Genomic DNA, 23,702 nt, shown 5'->3' with positions numbered 1-23,702 from the left:
TTTGGCATTGTTGTCAAAAAGTTTGATTTTGCTTTCATTCGACAAGAGCACCTTCTTCCACATGTTTGGTGTGTCTCCCAGCTGGCTTGTTGCAAACTTTAAACAACACTTTTTATGGATATCTTTGAGAAATGGCTTTCTTCTTGCCACCCTTCCATAAAGGCCCAATTTGTGCAGTGTACGACTGATTGTTGTCCTATAGACAAGACTGTCCCACCTCAGCTGTAGATCTCTGCAGTTCATCCAGAGTGATCATGGGCCTCTTGGCTGCATCTCTGATCAGTCTTTTCCTTGTTTGAGATGAAAGTTTAGAGGGACGGTTGGGTCTTGGTAGATTTGCAGTGGTATGATACTCCAGCCATTTCAATATAATCACTTGCACAGTGCTCCTTGGGATGTTTAAAGTTTTGTAAATCATTTTGTATCCAAATCCAGCTTTAAACTTCTCCACAACAGTATCACGGACCTGCCTGTTGTTTTCCTTGGTCTTCATGATGCTCTCTGTGCTTCAAACAGAACCCTGAGACTATCACAGAGCAGGTGCATTTATACGGAGTCTTGATTACACACAGGTGGATTATATTTATCATCATTAGTCATTTAGAACAACTTTGTATCATTCAGAGATCCACAATGAACTTCTGGAGTGAATTTGCTGCACTAAAAGGGGCCGAATAATATTGCACGCCCCACTTTTCAGTTTTTTAATTTCTACAAAAATTTAAAATAATCAATAAATTTTGTTCAACTTCTCAATTGTATTCCACTTGTTGTTGATTCTTCACCAAAAATTTACTTTTGGTATCTTTATGTTTGAAGCATGATATGTGGGAAAAGGTTGAAAAGTTCCAGGGGCCGAATACCTTCCCAAGGCACTGTATGCACAATCTGATTATCATCTACACTGAGGGAGATTGTGCTTTTGTGTTTTCTGATAAGTGGTGATCTTGTCCTGTTGATCTCTTAAACGGATCACCTCTTGGCACAGTTCCATAGTCGGAGGCCTCTGAGGTCCAGCGAATTCCATGGCCGGAGCAATCTCTAATGAATGGAAGTGGAGGCAGAGATGGTGAAGTTCACACTCCTTTTTTATTTTTCAAGTGGAACCTCGGGACCACGGTCCGGGGGGCTCCGAAGGGGGCGTAACTAGTGAGCCCCGGGTACCCGTAGTAAAGTCCCTCAGACAGGACCAGAGTGGAATACCCGGAGGACACAGGTGCTACCTCCAGTTAGACCCCGGACACGAGGCAGCTGTCGTGGCGGGACCAAAAGGGATAACAGAAATAATAGCAGAGTCCGTAATGAGACGGGTCCTGGATCCGGGTAGTTGGTAGATAGCTGGCTACAGTAACCTTGTCACAGTCCTCGGACTCGGATGGCTGTTGGCGGAACGGGATGGCTTTTGCACAGATGATAGCCGAGATAGCCAGGGTAATCAGGATACAGATATTCTGTGGAGACAGATAGCATGAGAGAATGCATAGAGAGTACAAACACAGCGCAGACAGGTTAGCAACAGAACGGGATGTAGGAATGATTGATACTAGTTGCTCCGGTGCTCTCCCTATGGAGGAGAGGCCAGAAATAACAGCCAGTGCGCTGCCATTGGATAATTACCAATTTTGAAAAATGCGCACTGTCCCTTTAAGAAGCCAGGGAAGCGCGCGCGTGCCCTAATAGCTTTAGCTGAAGACCTGCCGATGAGATGCCAGGAGGTGGGGGAAGGGGAGAGAACAGGACCCTGAGAAGTAGCATGGGACACACAGGGAGCCGACTGCTGCACAGGGATAGCATGCAAGGCACGAGGTGAGTGCCCTGAACGGGCAGCAGCGGCAGACCGGGGAGCAGAGCCAGGACAGGGACCGGGTGTAACAGTCTGCTTCTTTACCAGACATCGCTCTTCATGACCGCCTCCAATGGTTGGTGCGGCCGTGAGACTCACTTACAGTCGAGCTTACTGTCTGGTCTGAATCTGACCCATCTAGTATGCTACAGGGTCTCCCGCCCAGGTCTCTCAGCACTGAGATAACAGAGGAGTCACTACTTCTAACTCCTCCATTCTTTAGGGAATCTTTTCGTTTCTCCAGACCTCGGGTTGAAAGTGGTCGCCATCTTCTTTCCATTTCCTGCAGCTGTTCATTAATCTGCAGTCTGTCATGTCTTAGCTGCTCTATCTCCAAAAGGTACGCCACATGATACTCCAGCAGAGTCCGTATATCTCTATGACTCTCCACTGTACCCACAACAAAGAATGGAACCATACCCTTTTCCCTGGGTATCTGGTCTTCATAGTCACCTGGAATTCTTAATCTCACCACTCCAGACTTATTCACCATCTCTTGCATGGCTCAACCATTTCTTCCAATGACTTTCCTCACTATAGGAATAGGCACCTAAATGATGTCTTCCGCAAGACACTACTATGGCCTGATTCACTCTGCTCCAATTTGAAGGGAATTCGCTGAGTACAGTGCTGACCTTTTCTTCTTCTTCTTTGACTGGCTGAAGAATGTCCTTATCTCCAATCTTTTCCTTCAGTTGGTCAGGGCATGATTTTAGGTGATCCCTTGACACTGCTGCTGAGGTTTCTTCTCCATCTTTGCTGATAAGGCATACCTTGGTATTATCAAAGTTTAAAGGCATGATGGTATATGGTTCAGCTTCCCACTGATCATCAATTTTGTGTTCGTGCCTCTTTCTTTTGAGTACCTGTTCTCCAGGCGACAAGGGAACTGCAGGTGCGTGCTGATTGTAGTTACTTTCCTGCTTCTGTATTGCTTGAGCTAGGCTCTTCTCTACACATTCTTGCACTTTGTGGTACTGCTGCTGCTGCACTGTATCCCAGTCTGCACCTCAGGCGTTAGGACTCCCATGTCCAAGTCAATGGGTAACTTGCCAGGTCTTGCTCTCATCAAGTAGGCTGGAGTACAGTTGGTGGCGTTTACAGGGATGTGATTGTAGAGATCTACCAGATCTGGCAACTGCTCTGGCCATAGGTTTCTCTCTTCCAAGGGCAAGGTCTTTAATAGGTCAATTACCACTTGGTTCATTTTCTCACACATGCCATTTGTCTGTGGATGATATGGTGTCGTCCTGATTTTCTTGCAGCCATACAGATTACAGAACTCCTGGAACACTTCTGCCTCAAAGGCTGGGACTTGGTCAGTAAGCACTCATTCAGGGTAACCGTTTGGTTGACAAAAGTGCTGTTGAAATGCTTTGGCTGCTGCCTTTGCTGTTTGGTCCTTGACTGGCACGACTACCAGGAACCTTGAGTAGTGGTCAACGATGGTGAAGGTGTAGACATAGCCTGAACAGCTTGGGACCAGCTTCACATGGTCTAAGGCTACCAACTCAAGTGGCTGTTTGGTTATTAATGGACATAATGGTGCTCTCTGGCTGTTACGGTCCTTCCCGTGCAGGTTGCATTGTCCACACTCCCGGCACCAATCTTCAATGGCCTTCCTCATACCAGCCCAGTAGAATCTCTCTCGGAGCAAGGTCTCCAACTTCTTCCATCTGAAGTGTCCTGCTCCCTTGTGGTACGCGTCTAAGACCATTGATGCATCTCTCTTCAAGACTACCACCTGCCAGACCAGTTCATGAGTTCGGGCGTTGACACTCCTCCGACACAGCTTTCCCTCGTAGATGAACAGCCTGCCCTTCTCCTACCACAACTGTTGGGTCTCTTGTGGGGCATCGGGACCTGGGCGCGAGTCAGCTTACGTTAGTAGCTTCTTTACCAGGCGGACTGCTGGGTCACTATCCTGCATCTCTGCCCACTCATGGTGAGGCAATGGGCTTAGCGTGGCCTCTTTCACAATGTAACCCTTGTTTTTCACTCTTTGAGCGCGTTGGGCCGCAATTGGCCAGTGAAAGGCAGGTAACTCAATTTCTTCGAGTGCTTCCAGATCTTCTCCCCATCTGGCAAGTTGGGCATTCTGGACAGTGCATCAGCATTGGCATTCTTATGCCCCATTCGGTACTTGATGGGTAAACTCGTAGTTGGACCGCCGGGCCATGCATCGCTGCTCCAGCGCAACTAGCTTTGCAGTTTCCAAGTGAGTCAGCGGGTTGTTGTCCGGGAAGATGGTAAACTTAGCCGCAGCTAGGTAGTGTTTGAATCGTTCAGTCACAGCCCAGACTATGGCGAGGAACTCCAGTTTAAAGGAGCTGTGATTGTCAGGGTTCCTTTCAGGGTTCCTTCCTGCTGGTGTAGATCACTCTTTCTTTGCCATTCTGTACTTATGACAGTACTGCTCCCAGTCCCACATTGCTGGCATCAGTATAAAGGACAAATGGTTGGTCATAGTCTGGGTAGGCCAGAACTTCATCTCCCGTGAGAGCCAACTACAATTGAATGAAGGACCTTTCCAGTTCCTCATTCCAGTCAAATGTAGGACTCTTCTTCCTGGCCTTCTTGGGTTGGCCCACGAGGAGGTTTTGCAGGGGTGCAGCTATCTCAGTAAAGCCCTTGATGAACCTTTGGTAGTAGCCTACCAACCCGAGGAATTGATGTATTTCATGGAAGTTGCTGGGCCTCTGCCAATCCTGGATAACAGTGACTTTGTCGGGGTCCGGTGCCACACCCTCTGCGCTCACTACATGGCCCTGGTACTGCACCTTAGACTTCAGGAGGTGGTATTTGGACAGCTTCACTTTCAGGCCAAAGTTGGACAGGGCTTCGAACACTTCGGCCATGTGCTCCAAATGGTCTTCATAAGTATTGGAGAGGACGATGACGTCATCAAGGTACAATAGAACTGTATTGAAGTTCTTGTGTCCAAGACAGCACACCATCAACCTCCGGAACGTTCCTGGCGCATTACAAAGCCAAATGGCATGTAGTTGAATTCTGAGAGGCCCATTGATGTTGTGAAGGCGGTTTTCTCTTTGTCTGCCTCTGCCACGGGAAACTGCCCATACCCACTAGTGAGATCTAAGGTAGAGAAATAGTTAGCAGTTCTCAATGCAGCTAGTGATTCCTCTATCCTTGGAAACAGATAGGTGTCCTTGTGGGTAATGCTGTTAATTTTCCTGTAATCAATACACATCCTTATTGTGCCATCTTTCTTTCTTACAAGGACTAGTGGAGCTGCCCAGGGGCTACAACTGTCTCTGATCACCCCAGCCTCCTTCATCTCTCGTAACATACTCTTGGCACATTGATAGTGAGCTGGGGGTACAGGCTGATACCTCTCTTTAATGGGTGGATGATTTCCAATGTGGATATGATGTTGGACCCCATTTACCTGCCCAAAGTCTAAAGGGTGTTCGCTGAATACCCGTTCAAACACTTGGACTACTCGGTAAACCCCATTCTTTGGGGTGGAGTCAGTGCCTATGTGTAGCTGCTGACACCAATCCTCCAGCTCTTTTGCAGAGCCTTTGTCCTCTGCATGGTCGGGTGAGACCAAGGGTTCTGCTGTCTGTATTGCATTACAGATAGCTCTACCTGCTGTCTTTGCATCAGGGCCTTGATCTCCTTTTGCTGGACCCGTTGCTCACTGGAACCAGCAGTTTCAGCTACCTGTTGTAACAAAACAATAACCTCGGCAGTTTTCCATCACATTAGTACCTAAGGTCACTATTGGGTTACATTCTCGTTGATCAATGTCTACAATCATCAGTCCTTGTTTTTTTAACTCTACTCGCCCCACCTTAATGGTCACCTCCTTACATCCCACTTGTGGCAAAGGCTGAGCACTGCTGGCAACTACTGTCAGCTCATCACCTGGGTCGTGAGTAAGTTCAGAGTCAGCCCAGTACCGTTTGTAAAGAATATATGGCATAGTTGTCACCTGAGAGCCGGTGTCCAGTAAGGCATTCATGGGGATGCCGTCAATCACTACTGGGAGGACCGGTTGTCCTCCGACGTACTTGGCTCGCCAGTACTGTGGGCCTGGCTGTCCTACTCCTGGGGGTTAGCCCCCTGCCCCAGGGGTTGCCCGTTTAAATAGCAGAATCTTGCGATGTGGCCTGCTTTGCTGCAGCGGTGGCAGATGGGTCATCTGTTCTGGTCATAGCGATCGTTGGTTCTCCCTCTAATCGGTGGGATCCTCCTCTACCATCGCCACGGGATGTAATCTGGACTGGAGGCCAGCTGGATCTTCTCCTTTGGAGGCACTTGGATGGACTGTACGGTTTTGGTTAGTGCAGCCATACTTTTGGTCAGCTTCTGAATCTGAAGACGTAGTTCTGCAGATGGATCATCATCCAGGGTCTGTGCGTCGGCTTCAATAGGGATCTGAGGGAAGGATGCTGCTTCTTGGTGGTATGTAATTGCTGGGTGCTTAGGGAGCGCTGGGCAGCTGACATTTGGTTCATGCAGCACCCGGATATCCCTGTCTTTAAAGTCTACAAAGTTTAGGTAAGGGTTTTGTAGGGCTATGATGCGCAGCTGTGCTCTGTGAGTGTTGGATAGGAGTCCTTCAGTAAATTGCTCCTTTAACAATCTGTCTCCATCCCGCACGGTCTGGTTCAATCTGCTTTATGGCCCGCAGCGCCTCCTGAAGGTTAAAAGCATAGTACAGTATACTGTCCTGCACCCTTTGTTTGCACCCAAAGAACCTCATTTTTATTTCTGCTGCAGTACGGGTGTTAAAAGTGCTCCTCAGCTTAGCCAGCACTCGCTTAACAGTCTCTTTATTAGTGTCCTGCCAGGACTTTACTTCTCTTTGAGCTGCACCAGTTAACTGTCCAGTGAGAATGGTTACTTTTTGGCTTTCAGACAGGGGGTACACTTCAAATAAACTGCACTGTCTCTCTTTGAAATCGCTCAGGGTATGTGACTCTCCTGAGTATTGCGGTAGCCAGGCCGCTCCCGGTATATATGGCATTGATAGCGGCATTATAGGGACTGCAGCGGTGGTTGCCAGATCTTGCTGCGCTCTGGTGGCTGTGCCAGCCACTGGATTCTGCTGGGCTATGGGGGCTGCAGCTGCGCCTGTCTCTGTATCTTGCAGCGCTATGGGGCTGGGGCAGTATCCGCCGCTAAATCCTCTCCTGCATCAGACATTTTCTCCCCCCCTAGTTAATCTTAGCCAGGCTCTGAATTTCCACTGGCTTACCAGGCTGTTACTCTGCAGGCTCGATGAACAGTATGCGCCGGGATTACAGGCCTCAGCTCCCTGCTTTTCTGCCAGATGATGTCTTCGCACGCAGCACTTCTCTTTTTGCGCTCTCTCCAGCTCCGCCCATGACGCACGCCCCTTCTGCTTCCTGCGCGCCATGCGTCGTTGTAATGGCAGCAATTCCACAGTTCAATACAGTCTATGGCACAGTACCCGGTGATATCGGGCTTCGATATCCTGTTCATGGCGCCAAGTTGGGGCGCCCACCAGGGCTGTGCAGTACTTGATACCGGGCCACTTCTTAAAGGGGCAGTGTCACAGCGGCGGTGATCTGGTCCGTGGCCCTGGGCGTCCAATTAAAGGGGTATATTTACAGGGGATGAAAAATAAAGAGTTTTTGTAATAAGTGTTCGTGACGCCACCTGTGATATCTGATCAGAAGGGACCAGCGCTGCAGTGTAGATCCGCTGCTACTGATGGTGATGCAGCAGAGTTGGTATAGCTCTCCACAGGCAGAGCTTAGTCCCAGGGCAGATGAAAGATGTTGAGGAAGATGGTGATGTAGTATTTAGCAAAGGATGTAGCAGTGCTGAGAAGGTGTTGCAGAAAGAATTCAAAGGACACAACAGAGTGAAGTTTCCTTTACCTTTTATGGTGCTTTGTAGGTACAGTCCAGGGCTCAAGTTACAGTTGGTACAGGAGTCGGTTAGCCTGAAAGCAATTTGGGAATCTCTCCATACAGGTGGGTTGTGAGGTCTCCTTTCTAGCGCTATTCTCTGAGGTACTTGCTGTTGTAAACTCCACTCAAGTTCCTCGTTCTGTCTGTTACTTAGAACTCCACTCGCATGACAGGCAGCTGTAGCCTCCTTCATGAACCATTCCTATATGGCGTCTCCAACTCATACGTTGCTGCTGTATCGTTGAGTCTTAATTGGGAACAGAGGATCTGCAGTCTCTTGTCCTCCGGTCCCTGTTGTGGGACCTTTAGCATCAACACAGCCTCGGACTCTGGTTTTTGGCACTTCAGCTTGGGGATGAGCTCTGCTATAGCTTTCTCCCACTTCCTCTCTCTTCCCTCCTCAGGCATAAACTAACTACATCCTTCCTCCTCCTGACCAGAAAGAGCAGCTCCCCAGAAGTCGGGTTTAGAGCTCCCTCTGCTGGCCTGGAGCAGGAACTGTGTTGTATGCTGGAACTAACTGATAAAGAGACCTTTTCCTTGCTTTCAGGCATGACATCATTCTCCCTAGGAGGGAGGTAAGGCCACTGTGGCGACTGTACTCCTGGGGCGCCACAGAGGCACAACAGAAATCCTTCTTTTTGCAAGGCTTACAGAACTTGAAATGCTGATGTAAGAAGTGTGTTAACATTAGTGGAGAGTATGTGGAATAAATTTAAGTTTCATTTTTATATCTCGTTTCTTTCTGGGTAAAGCCAAAGACTTATCAGCAGCCCCTCATACTTACCTTTCCGCTGTAGTCTATTTATTAACGAGTGTCCCACGGCGATCTCACATGTTGAAAAGTCACATCGGGAGATGTGACCTCTCTACGTGAGTCCGGTGATACACTGACAGGAGATAATTTCTCCTGCAGTGCATCACTGAGTGATCACCGGAGTTTGTGCTCTTACTTTATGGCACTACTGCTGCGTCAGAATTTTCTTATGCAGCGATGCCGCAAGTGACAGCATGAATTCTGGTGACCTCTCACGGCGGTGCAGTGATACACTGCGGAAGGATCAACTCCTGTCAGTGTATCACCGGAACCATGTAGAGCGGTCACTTCTCCCGATGTAACTGTTCTACACGTGAGATCGTTGTGGGATACTCGGTAATTGGACTACTTCGAACAGGGAGTATTTGTATTGGTTTATTATTTTATTTTTGTTGCAGGTGATCAAGGGATTCGGGGATTAGGCAATGCAGTAATTATGGTAAATTGAGATTCAATAAAGGAATCTGTGTGATCAATTCAAATAAAGGACTTTATTCTGGCTGTGTGTTTATTAACCATATAAGTATAGGATTCGTAATGGATAGCTGTCTTATTGACGCCTCTCCATTACTAATCCATGGGCTTGATGTCAACGGACAATGCAAAGGTGACATCAACCCCACAAATATTACCCCACTTGCCACCGCTACAGGGCAAGTGGGAAGAGCGAGGCTAAGTGCCATATGCTTCTTATGAAGCCACTCCTTCATTGCCCTGGTGGTGTGCTTGGGATCAATATCATACTGAAAGAACCATCCACGTTTCATCTTCAATGCCCTTGCTGATACAAGGCAGTTTGCACTCAAAATCTCACGATACATGGCCCCATTCATTCTGTCATGCACATGGATCAGTCGTTCTGGTCCCTTTGCAGAGAAACAGCCCCAAATCATGATATTGCCACCCCCATGCTTCACAGTAGGCATGGTGTTCTTTGGATGCAACTCAGCTTTCTGTCTCCTCCAAACACAATGAGTTTTTTTTCTACCAAACATTTCTAGTTTTGTTTCATCAGACCATATGACATTCTCCCAATACTCTTCTGGATAATCCAAATGCTCTCTAGCAAACTTCAGATGGGCCCAGACATGTACTGGCTTAAAACAAAAAAGAAAATCCTCCTAAACAATCAATATGATCCCTTCAACCATACACAGAAACCAAAAAGAGCAAATGAAGGAGCAAGATCAAAAATATATATAAAAATCAAAAATTTTATTAGTACTGATTAAAATTACAAAATATGTAACATAACAATAGAGTACCAAAGAGCAGGGACAAAAAGATACAATGAAGCACCCAAGGCTACAAAGATATACAAAGATATGCGTGTCAATATAAAGTGCATATGTGCCAAAATAGCTCAATAAACATGAGAAAGGGAACACGGCCATTGGTAACAACCAAGTGACCACTCTGAATATTATATGAGTGGTAATGGCATTTAGCAAATACTAAACTGAGCTCCACCAACAATATATAGGAAAATTAGGACTATCCCTAACTCATAAAACATCAGACGCTTATAAAAAAAATATATAGGTCATTACCTGCCGTCATGATGCAAGGGGGGTAACCACCTGTGATAGAATACCTCGACGCGCGTTTCACCATCGCTTTGCAGTTTCGTCAGGAGGTGCAAATGCTCTCTAGAAAAACTTCAGATGGGCCCAGACATGTACTGTCTTACACAGGGGGACATGTCTGGCACTGCGGGAACTGAGTCCCTGGCAGTGTAATATGTTACCTGAGGTAGCTTTTGCTATGATGGTCCCAGCTCTATGCAGGTCATTCACTAGGTCCCTCCGTGTGGTTCTGGGATTTTTGCTCACTGCTCTTGTAATAATTTTGACCCACAGGGTGAGATCTTGTGTGGAGCCCCAGATCGAGGGAGATTATCAGTGGTGTTTAGTGATGGGCAAGCACTAAAATGCTCGGGTGCTCGTTGCTCGGGTTGAGCAAATTGGAATACTCGGGTACTCGGACAGAACAACGAGCCCAATGTAAGTCTATGGGAGCATTTTTACCGCGATCCCCCGGGGGTCCTTTTAAGATCTTAAAACGTCTGAAAATGATAGAAACACTGCTCAAATGAACTGGGACATCAAGGGGATCACCCCAGGAAGCATTCCTGACTCCTAGTTCACAGCTTAAAACAATGTTGTCGAAGTTTCATGCCATTTTTACCGATGTACCAAAAAACATACCAAAACGAAACCAAAACGGATTTTGATGGGAAATATGTTAAGGTACATCCTTTCCAGGTTATTGACTTGTATATAAGGGAAAATAAATAACCCCAGACCAAAATGTTCCTCCACCACTTGGGCTATGTTCAGGCGCAGCGTTTTTGAAGCGTTTTTCAACTTTAACAATGCTTTCAACCAATACAATGCATTCAATATCATTGTAACATTTAACAACCCTAGCTGGCCATGTGGTGTGTGACACATAAGCAGACATATCTTGTTTCATTTATGAATGAGGAACTCTTAAAGTCACAGAGCCTATTTTTACATAGGAATCAGACAGCATTAATCTGCTTAAAGGGCCATTATTAAACAGTCGGTCTCCTAAACTGTTATAGCCTATGCAGTGAGTGGATGGGCTGGGAAGAATTACGACGCACCCCAATACCCCTTTCACGAGATGTCCAGGAGGGCTTCCATAAAAAAATGTTGCATTGAATGCAAGGCCTTCCCTGCTACCAAGTCATATGCACCCCAATATGCCTTTGAACCCAAGTACTGGATGGACCCAGGAAAATCCACTTCACATTATTCATTTAGTACTCCCATTCTGTTTTCTTATGCATTGACTGCAAGGCCTGCCCTGCTAACAAGTCATATGCACCCCAATCCCCCTTGGAAGAGACATGGAGGAGGGTCTCTTAACAAAAAATGTCCCATTAAAAAGGAGCAGGTCTCCTAGACTTGTAATGCCCACACCCTAAGTGTGTTGGCTGGCCAACATTTTCCCCTGTGGGGTACACCTCAACCTTTTCCATACCAAGTATTTAACGTCCAGCAAGAACACCTACCCTTGTTATGATTTTGACACTGGCTGTAGCAGCAAGGAACACGTTAACCCTGTTGATCTAGTGGCAGTGGATGATGAGAAGTGGAGGAAGGCCTGATAAAAACCATGCCCAATTTAAAGGAGCGTGTCTCCTTGACTTGTAATGTCCATACACTGTGTGTTGTCTGGCAAACATTTTCCCCGGTGGGGTACACCTCAACCTTTTCCATAACAAGTATTTTAGGCCCATCAAAACCACCCACCCTTGTTCGGAATTCGACACTGACTGTAGCAGCATGGAACACGTTAACGCTGGTGATCTAGTGGTGGTGGATGATGAGACGTGGAGGAAGGCCTGACTAAAAACTATGCCCAATTTAAAGGAGCTGGTCTCCTAGACTTGTAATGCCCATGCACTAAGTGTGTTTTCTGGCCAACATTTTACCCTGTGGGGTACACCTCAACCTTTTCCATAACAAGTATTTTAGGCCCATCAAAACCACCCACCGTTTGTTCGGAATTTGACACTGGCTGTAGGTGTTGTGATACAATTTCTTTGAAAGGTTTTAGAGCTAGTGGCAGCGATGGAAGGAGTTAGTGCGAGTCTGGAAGGAGTTATTGCGAGTATTGACAGCTTCAGTGTGGAATTGGATCTTCACTTGAATCAGTTGGCAATTATTGCTCTCGAGACGGAGAAAAGATTGCGAATCCTGCGTATGAGGAGACGGCGTCAGTGGATTCATCCCATTAATGCGCAGAGGTTCACCCGTGGTGTTTTTTCCACATTGTACCTGGAATTGAGGGATAATCCGCACAAGTTCTTCAACTACGTAGGCATGAGGCTGGAATTCTTTGAGATATTGGTGGATCGTGTTGGAGAACAAATCCGGAGAAGGGACACACAAATGCGGTTTTCTATATCACCGGCGGAGCGTTTGATGGTGACCCTTCGGTAAGTTATCTAAATTTTAAAATGTTTCAGATTCTGCAGGATTTTATTGTTATGTTATGGCTTGTAGTTTGTATTAATTTTACTGTTTCAATTTTTTTAACAGATTCCTGGCAACTGGAGAATCCTTCACCTCCCTCCATTTCCAGTTCCGGATTGGGATTTCCACTATTGCTGGAATTGTACAACAGACCTGCAGGGCATTATGGGATTCTCTACAGGAGGAATACATTCCAGAGCCAACACAGGAGAGGTGGCTGGAGATTGCAGAGAAGTTTCAAGAAATCTGCCAGTTTCCAAACTGCATCGGTGCCGTGGATGGCAAGCATATCAGGATTGTGAAACCTATGGGATCTGGTTCACAGTTTTACAACTATAAGAAATACTTTTCTATTGTGCTGATGACCATTTTGGATGCAAACTGCAAATTCATTGCCGTGGACATTGGTGCATACGGTCGTTCTAATGACTCTCAGGTGTTCAAGATTTCCACCATGGGCCGTCGCTTGTATGGAGATAATTTTAACTTCCCACCTCCAAGACCACTCCCTGGAACAACAGGCCCACCAATGCCTTTTGTGTGCATTGGCGACGATGCTTTTCAGCTTTCCAAACACCTACTCAAACCATACGGTAGTCGTGGATTAACACACCGGAAAAGAATCTATAACTATCGGTTAACTAGAGTGCGCAGAGTTGTGGAGTGTGCGTTTGGAATTTTAACTGCCAAATGGAGAGTCCTGTTAACAGCCATGAAAATGAAAACAGAGACTGTGGATGAGGTGGTTAAGGCCTGTGTAATCCTGCACAATTTTGTCCTTTCAAAGGAACCAGTTTCCATCAATGATAATCTGTCTGGAACCACCTTGTGGGATTATGAGCAACAAACTTTTCGGAGTACTGGATCAGTGGCAAGAATCAGGGACACCTTTGCAGACTATTTTGTGAGCCCAGAGGGACAAGTGGACTGGCAAGATGACATGATATAATTTTCTATACCAATTGTGAGTAACCTTTTTTTTTTTTTTTTTTTAAGTGAAATGTTACCAAGTGTTTGGATTTCCCAAGCATTGTTACAATGTCATTTGGTTTACCATTTTTTTTTTTTTTTCTTCAAGTTTTACACTTTACCAGTGTTACCAATTGTTGGGTACCAAGCATAAAGTTTTACCAGTGTTACCAATTGTTGGGTACCAAGCATAAAGTTTTACCAGTGTTACCAAGTTTTACCAGTGTTACCAAGTTTTACCAGTGTTACCAATTGTTGGGTACCAATTGTTGGGTACCAAGCATAAAGTTTTACCAAGTGTTGTTTTGCACTTACAAATGTACCAAGTGTAAAATGTGACACTTTGAAATTTTACCAAGTGTTGTGTACCAAGCGTTTCACACTTTGAAATGGTACCAAATGTTGTGCTACCAAGTGTTTTTTTCACCGGTGTACTGTGAAATATTGTTGTGTGTTGTGTTGCCAAGTGTTGTGTTTACCTTTTACACCACTGGTGTAATTTGAATATTTCAAAAGAAAGAAGCAAAAAAGAAACAACACAATAAAGTTTTTTGAAAAAAAAAAAACAGTTTATTTCTGAATTTGTAATATTGTAATTTTTTTTTTTTTTTTGGTATATATTACTTTTTGTAACTTTTTTTCTTGGTATATATTACCTTTTTTTATTTTTTTTTTTTTTTTTATAAGAAAACATAAGAAAACATCACAGAGTGTGATAATGTTGGGTGGAGATAGTATTGGAGGGGTTAACAGGGTTGACCACCACATCGAGGGGGGGGTAGAGGACTGGGGAGGGAGTTGGTGAGGACCAGAAGTGGAAGGGGGGTTTAACACATGTGGTTGGGACGGGAGTGGATGGACAGATGAGGTTTGTGGGTACATTGAAGGTGTATGTGGGGGTGGGTATGGTGAGGGCATTGGGGTATAATGCAATGGGGAAGGTAGGTACTGGGAAGAATGGAATGGGGAACTAGAGAAAGGAGAGGGAGTGGTAGGAGGAGGGACGGCTGTGTGATGGATGGTGGTGGAAGGATGGACGGGGGAAGGATGGACTGTGGAAGGATAGACAGGGGGAGGATGGACAGGGGGAGGATGGACAGGGGGAGGATGAGATGCTTCAGCAAGCACTTCCACTAGAGCATTCTGACAGGCTTGCATCACACGCATCTGCTGGTGAGTACTTAAACCTTCCATTTGCCGGACAACAGATTGAAAAAAGGTATGTCTCGGTGTCTGGTTTGATTTTAAATTCATCTGTTCCATGTATCTTCTGAGTTCCATGATACTTTGATTGATCATGGTCAACCCAGAAGATAACTGTTGTCCATAAGTGTGGAAACCGTGTTGAACAGTTGAGTTTAGACTCAAACAGTCAGACAAGGTCAGCCTTTCCTGACTCTTCAGACGCTGCCGGCCAGAACCAAAAGTTGGTCGAGATGTTACGGCAGTGTCTGAGGGGTGGGGAACAGGGAACAAGTCGTCTCCAGCAGCTTCATGTGATGAAGTCTGCCCTGCTGCTCCAGTGCTGGTGGAGGGGATAGAGGGATGAGACAAGAGGGTAGGTACAGAGGGGTCGGATACCTCGATGTGGTCACCGGGGGCGGTCTCACTAGGGATCACTCCAGAGGGATGCAACTCTGATGCAGACTCCCGAGTGCTGCAGATGGTGCTAAAAAAAAAGGAGAAAAAAATGTATATTAAAAATATTGATATTTAATTTAAGTCTGCTGAAAAAAAATTGGTTAAACATTTCTACTACAGGAATTGTTTGGGGAATATTTACCTTCTGCACACCATTGTAGATCGCAGGAACGCCAGGGCTTTGTAGTTTTTGTACTGGGGTCCCCGGCGCCCTCCCGACGATCCACTCGGGGTCTGAATCTCTTTGTTGTAGTCCCTCTTGAAGCGATCCCGGAGCGACCGCCACCGTGTGATAACCCTGTCACCTGTGAAGCAAAAAAAAAAAAAAGGTTTAGTATTCAACACTTCACATGCTGGAAATATAAGTTACTGAAGTTGTAATACTTACGCACAAAATCCCTGGCACTCGCATTGAGTTCCTCCCAGTTGTCAATAACCTCGGAACACACCTCATCCCAGAGCCGTCGGGTGGTTGGTTGGTCGGCGTGTAGACGGTTTGCCATGTTCCACAGCGGCACCCGGTTTTCCACCTCACGGATGAGGTCATCAGTATCAATGACCACACCCTCCTCCAGATGTCTGCGGGGAGCACGCTGTGAAACCTGTGAAGATAAAAAACAAAAGAAAAAAAAAAATTACATTCTATTCAAACACATGATGTTCATTTAAACAATTATCCAAATAGGGTTACTTACCGTTTGCCGACCACCAGATGCATCACCTTGACGACCCTGGGATGTCCTGGGAGTCACTCTAGTACGGGCACCGGATTCTGAAGACTGTGGGAAAGAAAAAAAAAAATTTTGTTTCGATGGATGCGGAGTTATGGTGTGTGCACTGTGATGAATGTTTGTGTTGGGTGTAGCATTATGTATCTTTGTGTGTGCTAAACTTACACTCTGCGCACCCCCTCCTTGCGTCTCTCCACCCTGCACGTCTCCTCCTGGAAGCTCCTCTGTATCAGCTTCCTGTTAAAACATAATAGGATAGTGTTTTTAACCCAAAAAAAAAAATTAGTTTAAATTAAAAAAAAAAAAAATTTTTTACCTCAGCTCGCTGATGATGTGAGGGGGAGCTTTCAGGAGAAGACATAATGGTTTGTGGCTGCTGCGTTGGCAGCTGCGTTGGCAGCTGCGGTGCTTCCTGAAGTGATCTGCAAGTATAAAGACACTTTTTAAGCTACTATACAAAGGATCATAATAAGCTTTCAGGCCTTTATACTTACAGGGAAAATAAAGGTTGGCTGGCGGTATCTGCTGCTGTCTGTGCGACCATCTCCGCTGCCTGTCCAACTGTTTCTGCTGCGGCCTGTCCGACCGTGTTCGCTGCTGCATTCCTCACAGTCTCTGCTGCGGTCTGGTTGGTGGTCCTTTCTGAAGTTATCTGGAAGTACAAAGATAATTGCTAAGCTACTATAGAAACGATCATAATAAGCTTTCAGGTCTTTATACTTACAGGGAAACTTGCGTGTACTCTGCCACGGCCTGTGTGTTCCTGTCTGCTGCGCACTCGCCGTTTCTCTCTGCTGCGCTCTCTCTGTTCCTCTCTGCTGCGCTCTCGCCGTTCCTCGCTGCTGCGCTGTCTTTGACCATCCCTTCTGCCGTCTGGCTGACCATCTCTGCTTTTTTGGTTCTTCATTATTTAGTGATCTGTAAGTATTAAGAAAATGATTAAGTGTTTTCATGTTTACATTTCCTTATCTCTCACCGAGTGTAACTAGTGATTGAAGGTGTGTAATATTTTGTGTAAACCCCTTTTTTGCATGTGAATTCCCTGAAAAAGTGTCACCAAGTGTAACCAGTGATTGAAGGTGTGTAAACCAGTGTAGTGTTACCAGTGATTGAAGGTGTTACCAAGTGTAACCAGTGATTAAGGTGTGTAAACCAGTGTTTGCATTCCCTCAAACTCTCACCGAGAGTGTAACCAGTGATTGAAGGTGTTTATTTTGTGTATACCCACACTGTGTTTGGATGTTTTTGAATTCCCTTAAAAACTCAGCTGTGTATACCCAGATGGATGTTTTTGAATTCCCTTAAAAACTCAGCTGTGTATACCCAAATTATTTTCATGTTGCAATCTCACTTTTAACCACACTTATGTACCTTTATGGTAACTTAATTTTACCTTTTTTTTAAATAATACAAAACGAGATTTTTTCAAAACAGTTTATTATTTTTTTTTTTTTTATTATTATTTTTTTCCAACAAATAGGAGCTCCTCTGCTCTTTATTTTAAATACCACAATAAATGAAAAATAAAAAAACACCAATTTACAACATATACATTAATAACACAATTGCAAATCTGAAAATAAAATAAAAAAAACCCACCCAGACACACACACACACACACACACACACACACACACACACACACACACTTTTGCAGGTGGAAGATTTGCAGCTGAGTTTGATGTCTGGTTCGGTGTCTTCAGTGTGGCTGTTGCCAGATGTCAGGGCCCAATTACACCACATACAATACCAGTTAGGTAAGTTTCACATTTGCACTAATCCCCGTCCCATCCGGTCATCGCCGCCTACTAGCGCACATGGACGCTTGGGATCTGCGCACCCTATGTTTAGTATGGGGTGCGCAGATGGTGCGCTGGCAGGATTTTACTGTGTGCTGCGCACTTTTGAAGGTGTGCCATGCGCGACAAAATGCAACATGCTGCATTTGGCGCACAAGGGCACACCTTCAAAAGTGCACAGCACACTGTAAAATCCTGCCAGCGCACCATCTGCGCACCCCATACTAAACATAAGGTGCGCAAATCCTAAGCGTCCATGTGCGCTAGTAGGCGGCGATGACCGGATGGGACGGGGATTAGCGGCGGCCATGTGCGGGTCATCGCTGCGCTATAAAGTGCAAATATGAAACCGGCCTTACACCACACAATCACAGCATAAAAAATACAATATAATTACAGTTGTATGAAAATAAAATGCAGTACACAAGCAACAGAAAAAAAAATGGAATAAAAAAAAAATGCATTACAGACACCACACACACACACACACACACACACACACACACACAGACACACACACACAGACACACACACACACGCTCCAAGGGTCTTGCAGGTGGTAGACTTGCAGCTGGGCAGACAGGTTTTATAGCTCTAGTTGAATCTTCTGTCAGGCAGGCTGGAGTCGGATATCTTGCTTGGTGTCTTGTGTTGCTGGTGCCGGATTGTCTGGGCCCAATTACACCACATACCATACACCACTCAATCACAGCATAAAAAATACAATATAATTACAGTTGTATGAAAATAAAATGCAGTACACAAGCAACAGAAAAAAAGTATAAAAAAAAAAAAACACAGACATGCAACACTCGCAGACCACACACACACACACACACACAGGCAGGCTACACACTAGCAGGCCATACACACACACACACACAGAAATGTGATAAATAGGTATACTCACACTTGTTGGTGAGCTGGTACTGGCAGGCCTCTTGATATCTGTGTGGCTGTCTGCAGGCTTGGTGGCTTGTCTGGCAGGCTTGGTGGCTTGTCTGGCAGGCTTGGTGGCAGTCTTGGTGGCTGGATGGCTTGCTTGCTGTCTGGCTGCTACTGCATGTCTGGGCCCAATTAGCCCACCTTATATAGTTTTGGGACTGTCTGGAAAAGTATCTTTTTTTCTGGGCATGCCCAGTACGATTTTGCGGATCCTGCCGGCGGATTCCGCAAAATCGCGGATCCCGGCGGATCCGCCGCCCATAGGCGCCCATTCTACCGCATGGCGGATGACGGCGGATCCGCCGTCATCCGCCATTTTGACGGCAAAAAAAAACGTTACAAGCTCCGTCCCCCTCAGACAGAATCCGCAAAGAATTTTGCGGATCCGCCGAATATCGGACGCAACGGACGACCATTCGTCAAAATCCGCCACTAATGTATCCCAATGGGGAAAATGGCGGATCCGCAACAAGAAAAAGCGGATCCGCGAATTTCAAATTTTGGCGGATTTTGACTGATGGCAAAAAACTGAAGTGTGAAAGAGGCCTTACCAGATTTGACACCAGTGGCAGTGGAACACGACAGAGTAAAATCAAAACTAGAGTCATTTCTAATCCTAGATTGTTTGGTGACAAAATCAACAAATACAGTGAAAGTAGCAAATGGTACATTTTTTATACTCTGAACCACATGTAATCCACTTTTCTTGTAGGTTGTAAGGAAGTTTCTGTACTATCAGATTGACACCCCTAGCGGTATCTAAGCATGTCAATCCGGGCAAGTCTCCTTCCTGCTGAGCAACCTGCAACTCATTCAATAAATCTCTCAGTTCTCTAAGCTTTAGATAGCCTTTAGGTCCTATCTTAGGAAAATCCTCAATTCTTTTATATAAAGCATTCTCTATGACTTCTACTGCCCCATAGCATTCATTTAGTCTTTCCCACACCTTATGTAGGGCTGTGCGAGGATGCTTTACATTAATGTCTCTCAGTCTTTTGGCATGCTCGACTGACTCACTTCCGAGCCACTTTACCAGGAGATCTAACTCCTCATCACAAGATAGATTCAGACCATGAATGGCGTTCTGGAATGAGGCTCGCCATGACCGATAGTTCTCGGGTTTGTCAGTGAACTTTACAAATCCCTTTGTAACCAGTTCTTGGTGGGCAAGGAACTTTGCAAGGTCCTTGATGGCTCCATCAGTGCTGGCACGAGCCGGTGTGTAATAGTCATGTCTAGTGTATGGTGCATCACCATACCTGTAAGACGCTTGTGACTCCGGATATCCTGTGCGGTACCTTGTTGCTGAAGGTGTCTCTTTAAGGCAGGATGGGAGCTGTACCTTCTTTTCAGTGGAACGGTAGCTGTAGTCGACCTCTCTGTGCTGGACGTCTCCTCACCTATGGTAGTGAAGCGCAGGTTTGGATCGCTGGTAATCGGCATGGGCTGATCGATATGATGTGCCAGGGCTGTCATCTACGCTGGAATGTTGACGGACGAACTCTGCGACGCATTGTGCTGGATCTTGCTGCTCTAGATCTGGACTGAGAATGTTGCTGTGTCTTTCATAATCAGGATCTTTCATAGCTTCCAAATACTCTGCTTTAGCTATTGCGGCTGCTGTCTCTTTGTCTGCCGCAAGTCTTTCTAGCTCTGCTTGCAAACATGCAGTTTTCACTTCTCTCTCTGCCTGCAGACGTGCTGTTTCGGCTTGCAGGCGTGCAGCTTCCGCCTCTCTCTCTGCCTGCAAACGGGTGGTTTCTGCATCTTGATCTGCCTGTCTCAGCTTTAGATGCAACTCTCGTTTGGCAAAGGAGGATCTTGCTTTGGCTGCCTCAGCCTCGGCGCAAGCGACAGCAGCTAGCTCTGCTAATGACGATCTGCTGGAGCTTGCTCGTGACCTCGTTTTGAGTGAGGATGTGCTTTTCCGAGACATTGTGCATTTGGCTGAGTACTGCTGAGTATATTGGAGGGAAACAGTCTGTGTATAGCGGGCTTCCGCGTGGCGGGAAAGATGTAGCACTTCTTGGTGGGCTGCAGTGGCGTTCTGCAGCTGTATGGCAGCTGCTGTGATACCCATATGCAGAGCAGTGGGTGTCCCGTACAATCTATGCAATCACCACGTGCGACCGGCGGCCCTTTACTGGGCCCTGGGCTTGTCTCCTGCAGCTGTATGGCGGCTGCTGTAGTACCCGTATGCGGAGTAGTCTGGGTGATAGCGGTCCCTTACAGCCTGAATTCACTATCGCAGGCATCTGGCATCTGTTTTACTATTCTGCCTTCAGGCACGTTGACACGATGTGCAATCCAGCATGCAGTATAAACTACAGCTCTGTCTTTCAAAATAAGCAGACTGTTCTCTGTAGTCTAACTTGTTTATTTGTGAAGAGTATAGAACATGCACGGTAAAACTACAAGGAATACAAATAACATGCATAAGTACTGGGCAGATGATCATAGCTAACACAATCACAGAAGTGTACATTGAGATGCAAACATTACATAGGAATACATTAGCTTATGATTACATTTACTGAGAACTGGCAACTAAAGAGTTAATGACATCTTTTGGCTGCTAGACAGTAAATAACACCTCTCTGAATCACTGCATTGCAAGAAAGATTAAGCTTACCAGATATGCTTTAGCCGGGTAGTGACACAAGTAGAGAAGTTGCAGGAAAAGCAAAGGTTACACAGGAGGACAAAATAACATGTGCATCCTATGAGCTCCACAGAGGCAAAATGGCCCTTCTTCATCCCAGAATACATTGCTTCCTTCCCACAAAGCACTGCTTTAATCCCATAGTGCATTGCTTCTGTTAAAGTCAAAGGCTTTATAATGCTATTGAAGACACTGCTATAAATTCAGCCACAACTAGATGGTGCTATAATTAACCCAGCAATAATAAAACATTCTTTACCCTATCAAGAGGGCAGAACACTGTGTATTACATTGGGGCCGGTTCACACTGTCTTTCTTTACTGCTCCTGGTGCGTTCTGCCTGAATCCTGTATAGGAAATCCCATGACCAATATACGTCCACAGAATTTCTGGCATGGAAGTAACCTCTTTTAATACTTCTTTTACTGTAACTCCGTACCAGAAATCTCTCCCCAAGAGGTTTACGTATACAGACCTTCCCCTCATTTAATATAGAGAACGAACAATTTAAAAATCAATGGGAGGAAGTTGCATCCACTTGTTCTAAAGGATTTATGGGATTATTGATCCCCAATAATGAAGTAACTCTGAGTGAGATCGATAAGGATCTCAATCTCATCCAGGATGAGATTAATAAAATTCTTACTCCTGAAACTAGCATCAATTTTAAAAAATGAGATTGACGTTGAGATACAGAAATGGGAAAAAGATATTGTTTCTACCAAAACCAAGAAATACCAACATGACTCAATGGATGCCCAGAATAAACGGGTATATAGATGGAGGTCTAACCCAGTAAATAGGAGATCTGTATCCAGAGCATGATCGGTTTTCTTTTCATCCGTATCTTCTGTTGATGAAAGATCTGTAACAACAGAAATAAGCAAAATGGGCTGTGATAGATTGGATGGTAAAGATCGCTGGCAGAGAACAACTAGATTCGGGAATAAAAGGAAGAAAGTGACTTCACCTCAGAAAGACAAGAGACCCAAGAATAACACTCTTGAAGTAATTAATTTGTCTCAACATACTCTGACCATGTCTCAGAGGGAAGTCTTGGGTCTTGGTCTTTCCTTTTCTCCATGTAACAACTATGATTATTTTACAGCACTGAAAGATTTGCATTTGTTTTCGCGAAAATTAGTGTTGAAAAAACTTCACTCTCAGTCAACAATAGAGTTGAGCGAAACGGGTCGAAAAAATTCAAAAGTCGCCGACTTTTGGCAAAGTCGGGTTTCATGAACCGAAACCCGAACCTAGGATGAGGTCGGCCACGAGGTCGGCGACTTACGCGCCAAAGTCGCGTTTCAAAAGTTTGTTTTGCGCTCTTTTTCAGCCAATCAGGATCCACGGACACTGTGGGCAACGTGATGACATAGGCACGGGTCACCACCATCTTTCAGAAGGGCATGCAAGTGATTGGCTTGCTTTGGGGGCGTCACAGGGGGTATAAAAGGGCGTGCACGCCGACCGCCATGTTACTCATGCTGATCTCAGAATAGGGAGAGCTGCTGCTGATGATGATTTTGTAGGGAGAGCGTTAGGCAGGGAAGAAGACACCAAAAACTGCTTCTGCTGCTAGCGATTTTGCCTGTACAACACACCAGTCACTGTGCAGTGCAAGGGGAGGCTATATAGTGGTGTATCAGTGGTGTTGGTTGTTGGGCTTCCTTCTAAGGCTTCCTGACATTCCTGCATTGCTGTTTACCCACTGCTCCGCAAACTGCTTTTTTAAAAGCAATCCCAATTTTTTTTTTTGTCCTGCTGAGAAGAAAAAAAAACTGCTTCTGCTGCTAGCGATTTTGCCTGTACAACACACCAGTCACTGTGCAGTGCAAGGGGAGGCTATATAGTGGTGTATCAGTGGTGTTGGTTGTTGGGCTGCCTTCTAAGGCTTCCTGACATTCCTGCATTGCTGTTTACCCACTGCTCCGCAAACTGCTTTTTTAAAAGCAATCCCAATTTTTTTTTTTGTCCTGCTGAGAAGAAGAAAAAAAAACTGCTTCTGCTGCTAGCGATTTTGCCTGTACAACACACCAGTCACTGTGCAGTGCAAGGGGAGGCTATATAGTGGTGTATCAGTGGTGTTGGTTGTTGGGCTGCCTTCTAAGGCTTCCTGACATTCCTGCATTGCTGTTTACCCACTGCTCCGCAAACTGCTTTTTTAAAAGCAATCACAATTTTTTTTTTTGTCCTGCTGAGGTACTGAGAGTACATTTTTTCACACCATACAGCGGTGTACGCTCCTCACACAGTACCGTGTAACGGCTGTTATCACAGCCACAGTGAAGCTATCAGTGAGTCACTCTGTGAGAATAAGTCGAGGACATGTTCCGTTCTTACAGACCTGCACTCTAGGGAGATTCCAATTCTGCCCAA

General features: G+C 45.6%; 1 protein-coding gene and 1 long non-coding RNA gene across 2 annotated transcripts; both read right to left on the bottom strand.

The window, feature by feature from the left end:
- Nucleotides 1-1,067: 1,067 nt before the first annotated feature.
- LOC141098723 (uncharacterized) lies at nucleotides 1,068-22,295 on the bottom strand. Its single transcript, XR_012234330.1, has 2 exons — nucleotides 22,116-22,295; nucleotides 1,068-1,451 (listed from the first exon to the last, which is right to left on the bottom strand). It is a non-coding gene; the product is annotated as an uncharacterized lncRNA (long non-coding RNA).
- Nucleotides 9,792-17,409, bottom strand: LOC141098722 (uncharacterized). The gene is made up of 2 exons (XM_073586704.1): nucleotides 15,329-17,409; nucleotides 9,792-15,214 (listed from the first exon to the last, which is right to left on the bottom strand). The coding sequence occupies exons 1-2, from the start codon at nucleotides 15,340-15,342 to the stop codon at nucleotides 14,116-14,118; spliced, it is 1,113 nt and encodes a 370-aa protein (XP_073442805.1). The 5' UTR covers nucleotides 15,343-17,409; the 3' UTR covers nucleotides 9,792-14,115.
- Nucleotides 22,296-23,702: the final 1,407 nt, after the last annotated feature.

This window comes from Dendrobates tinctorius, unplaced genomic scaffold (assembly GCF_039654945.1).
Source record: "Dendrobates tinctorius isolate UK_male_01 unplaced genomic scaffold, ASM3965494v1 ptg000094l, whole genome shotgun sequence".
Lineage (NCBI taxonomy): Eukaryota > Metazoa > Chordata > Amphibia > Anura > Dendrobatidae > Dendrobates > Dendrobates tinctorius.
This window is presented reverse-complemented; position numbering and strand designations above follow the sequence as displayed.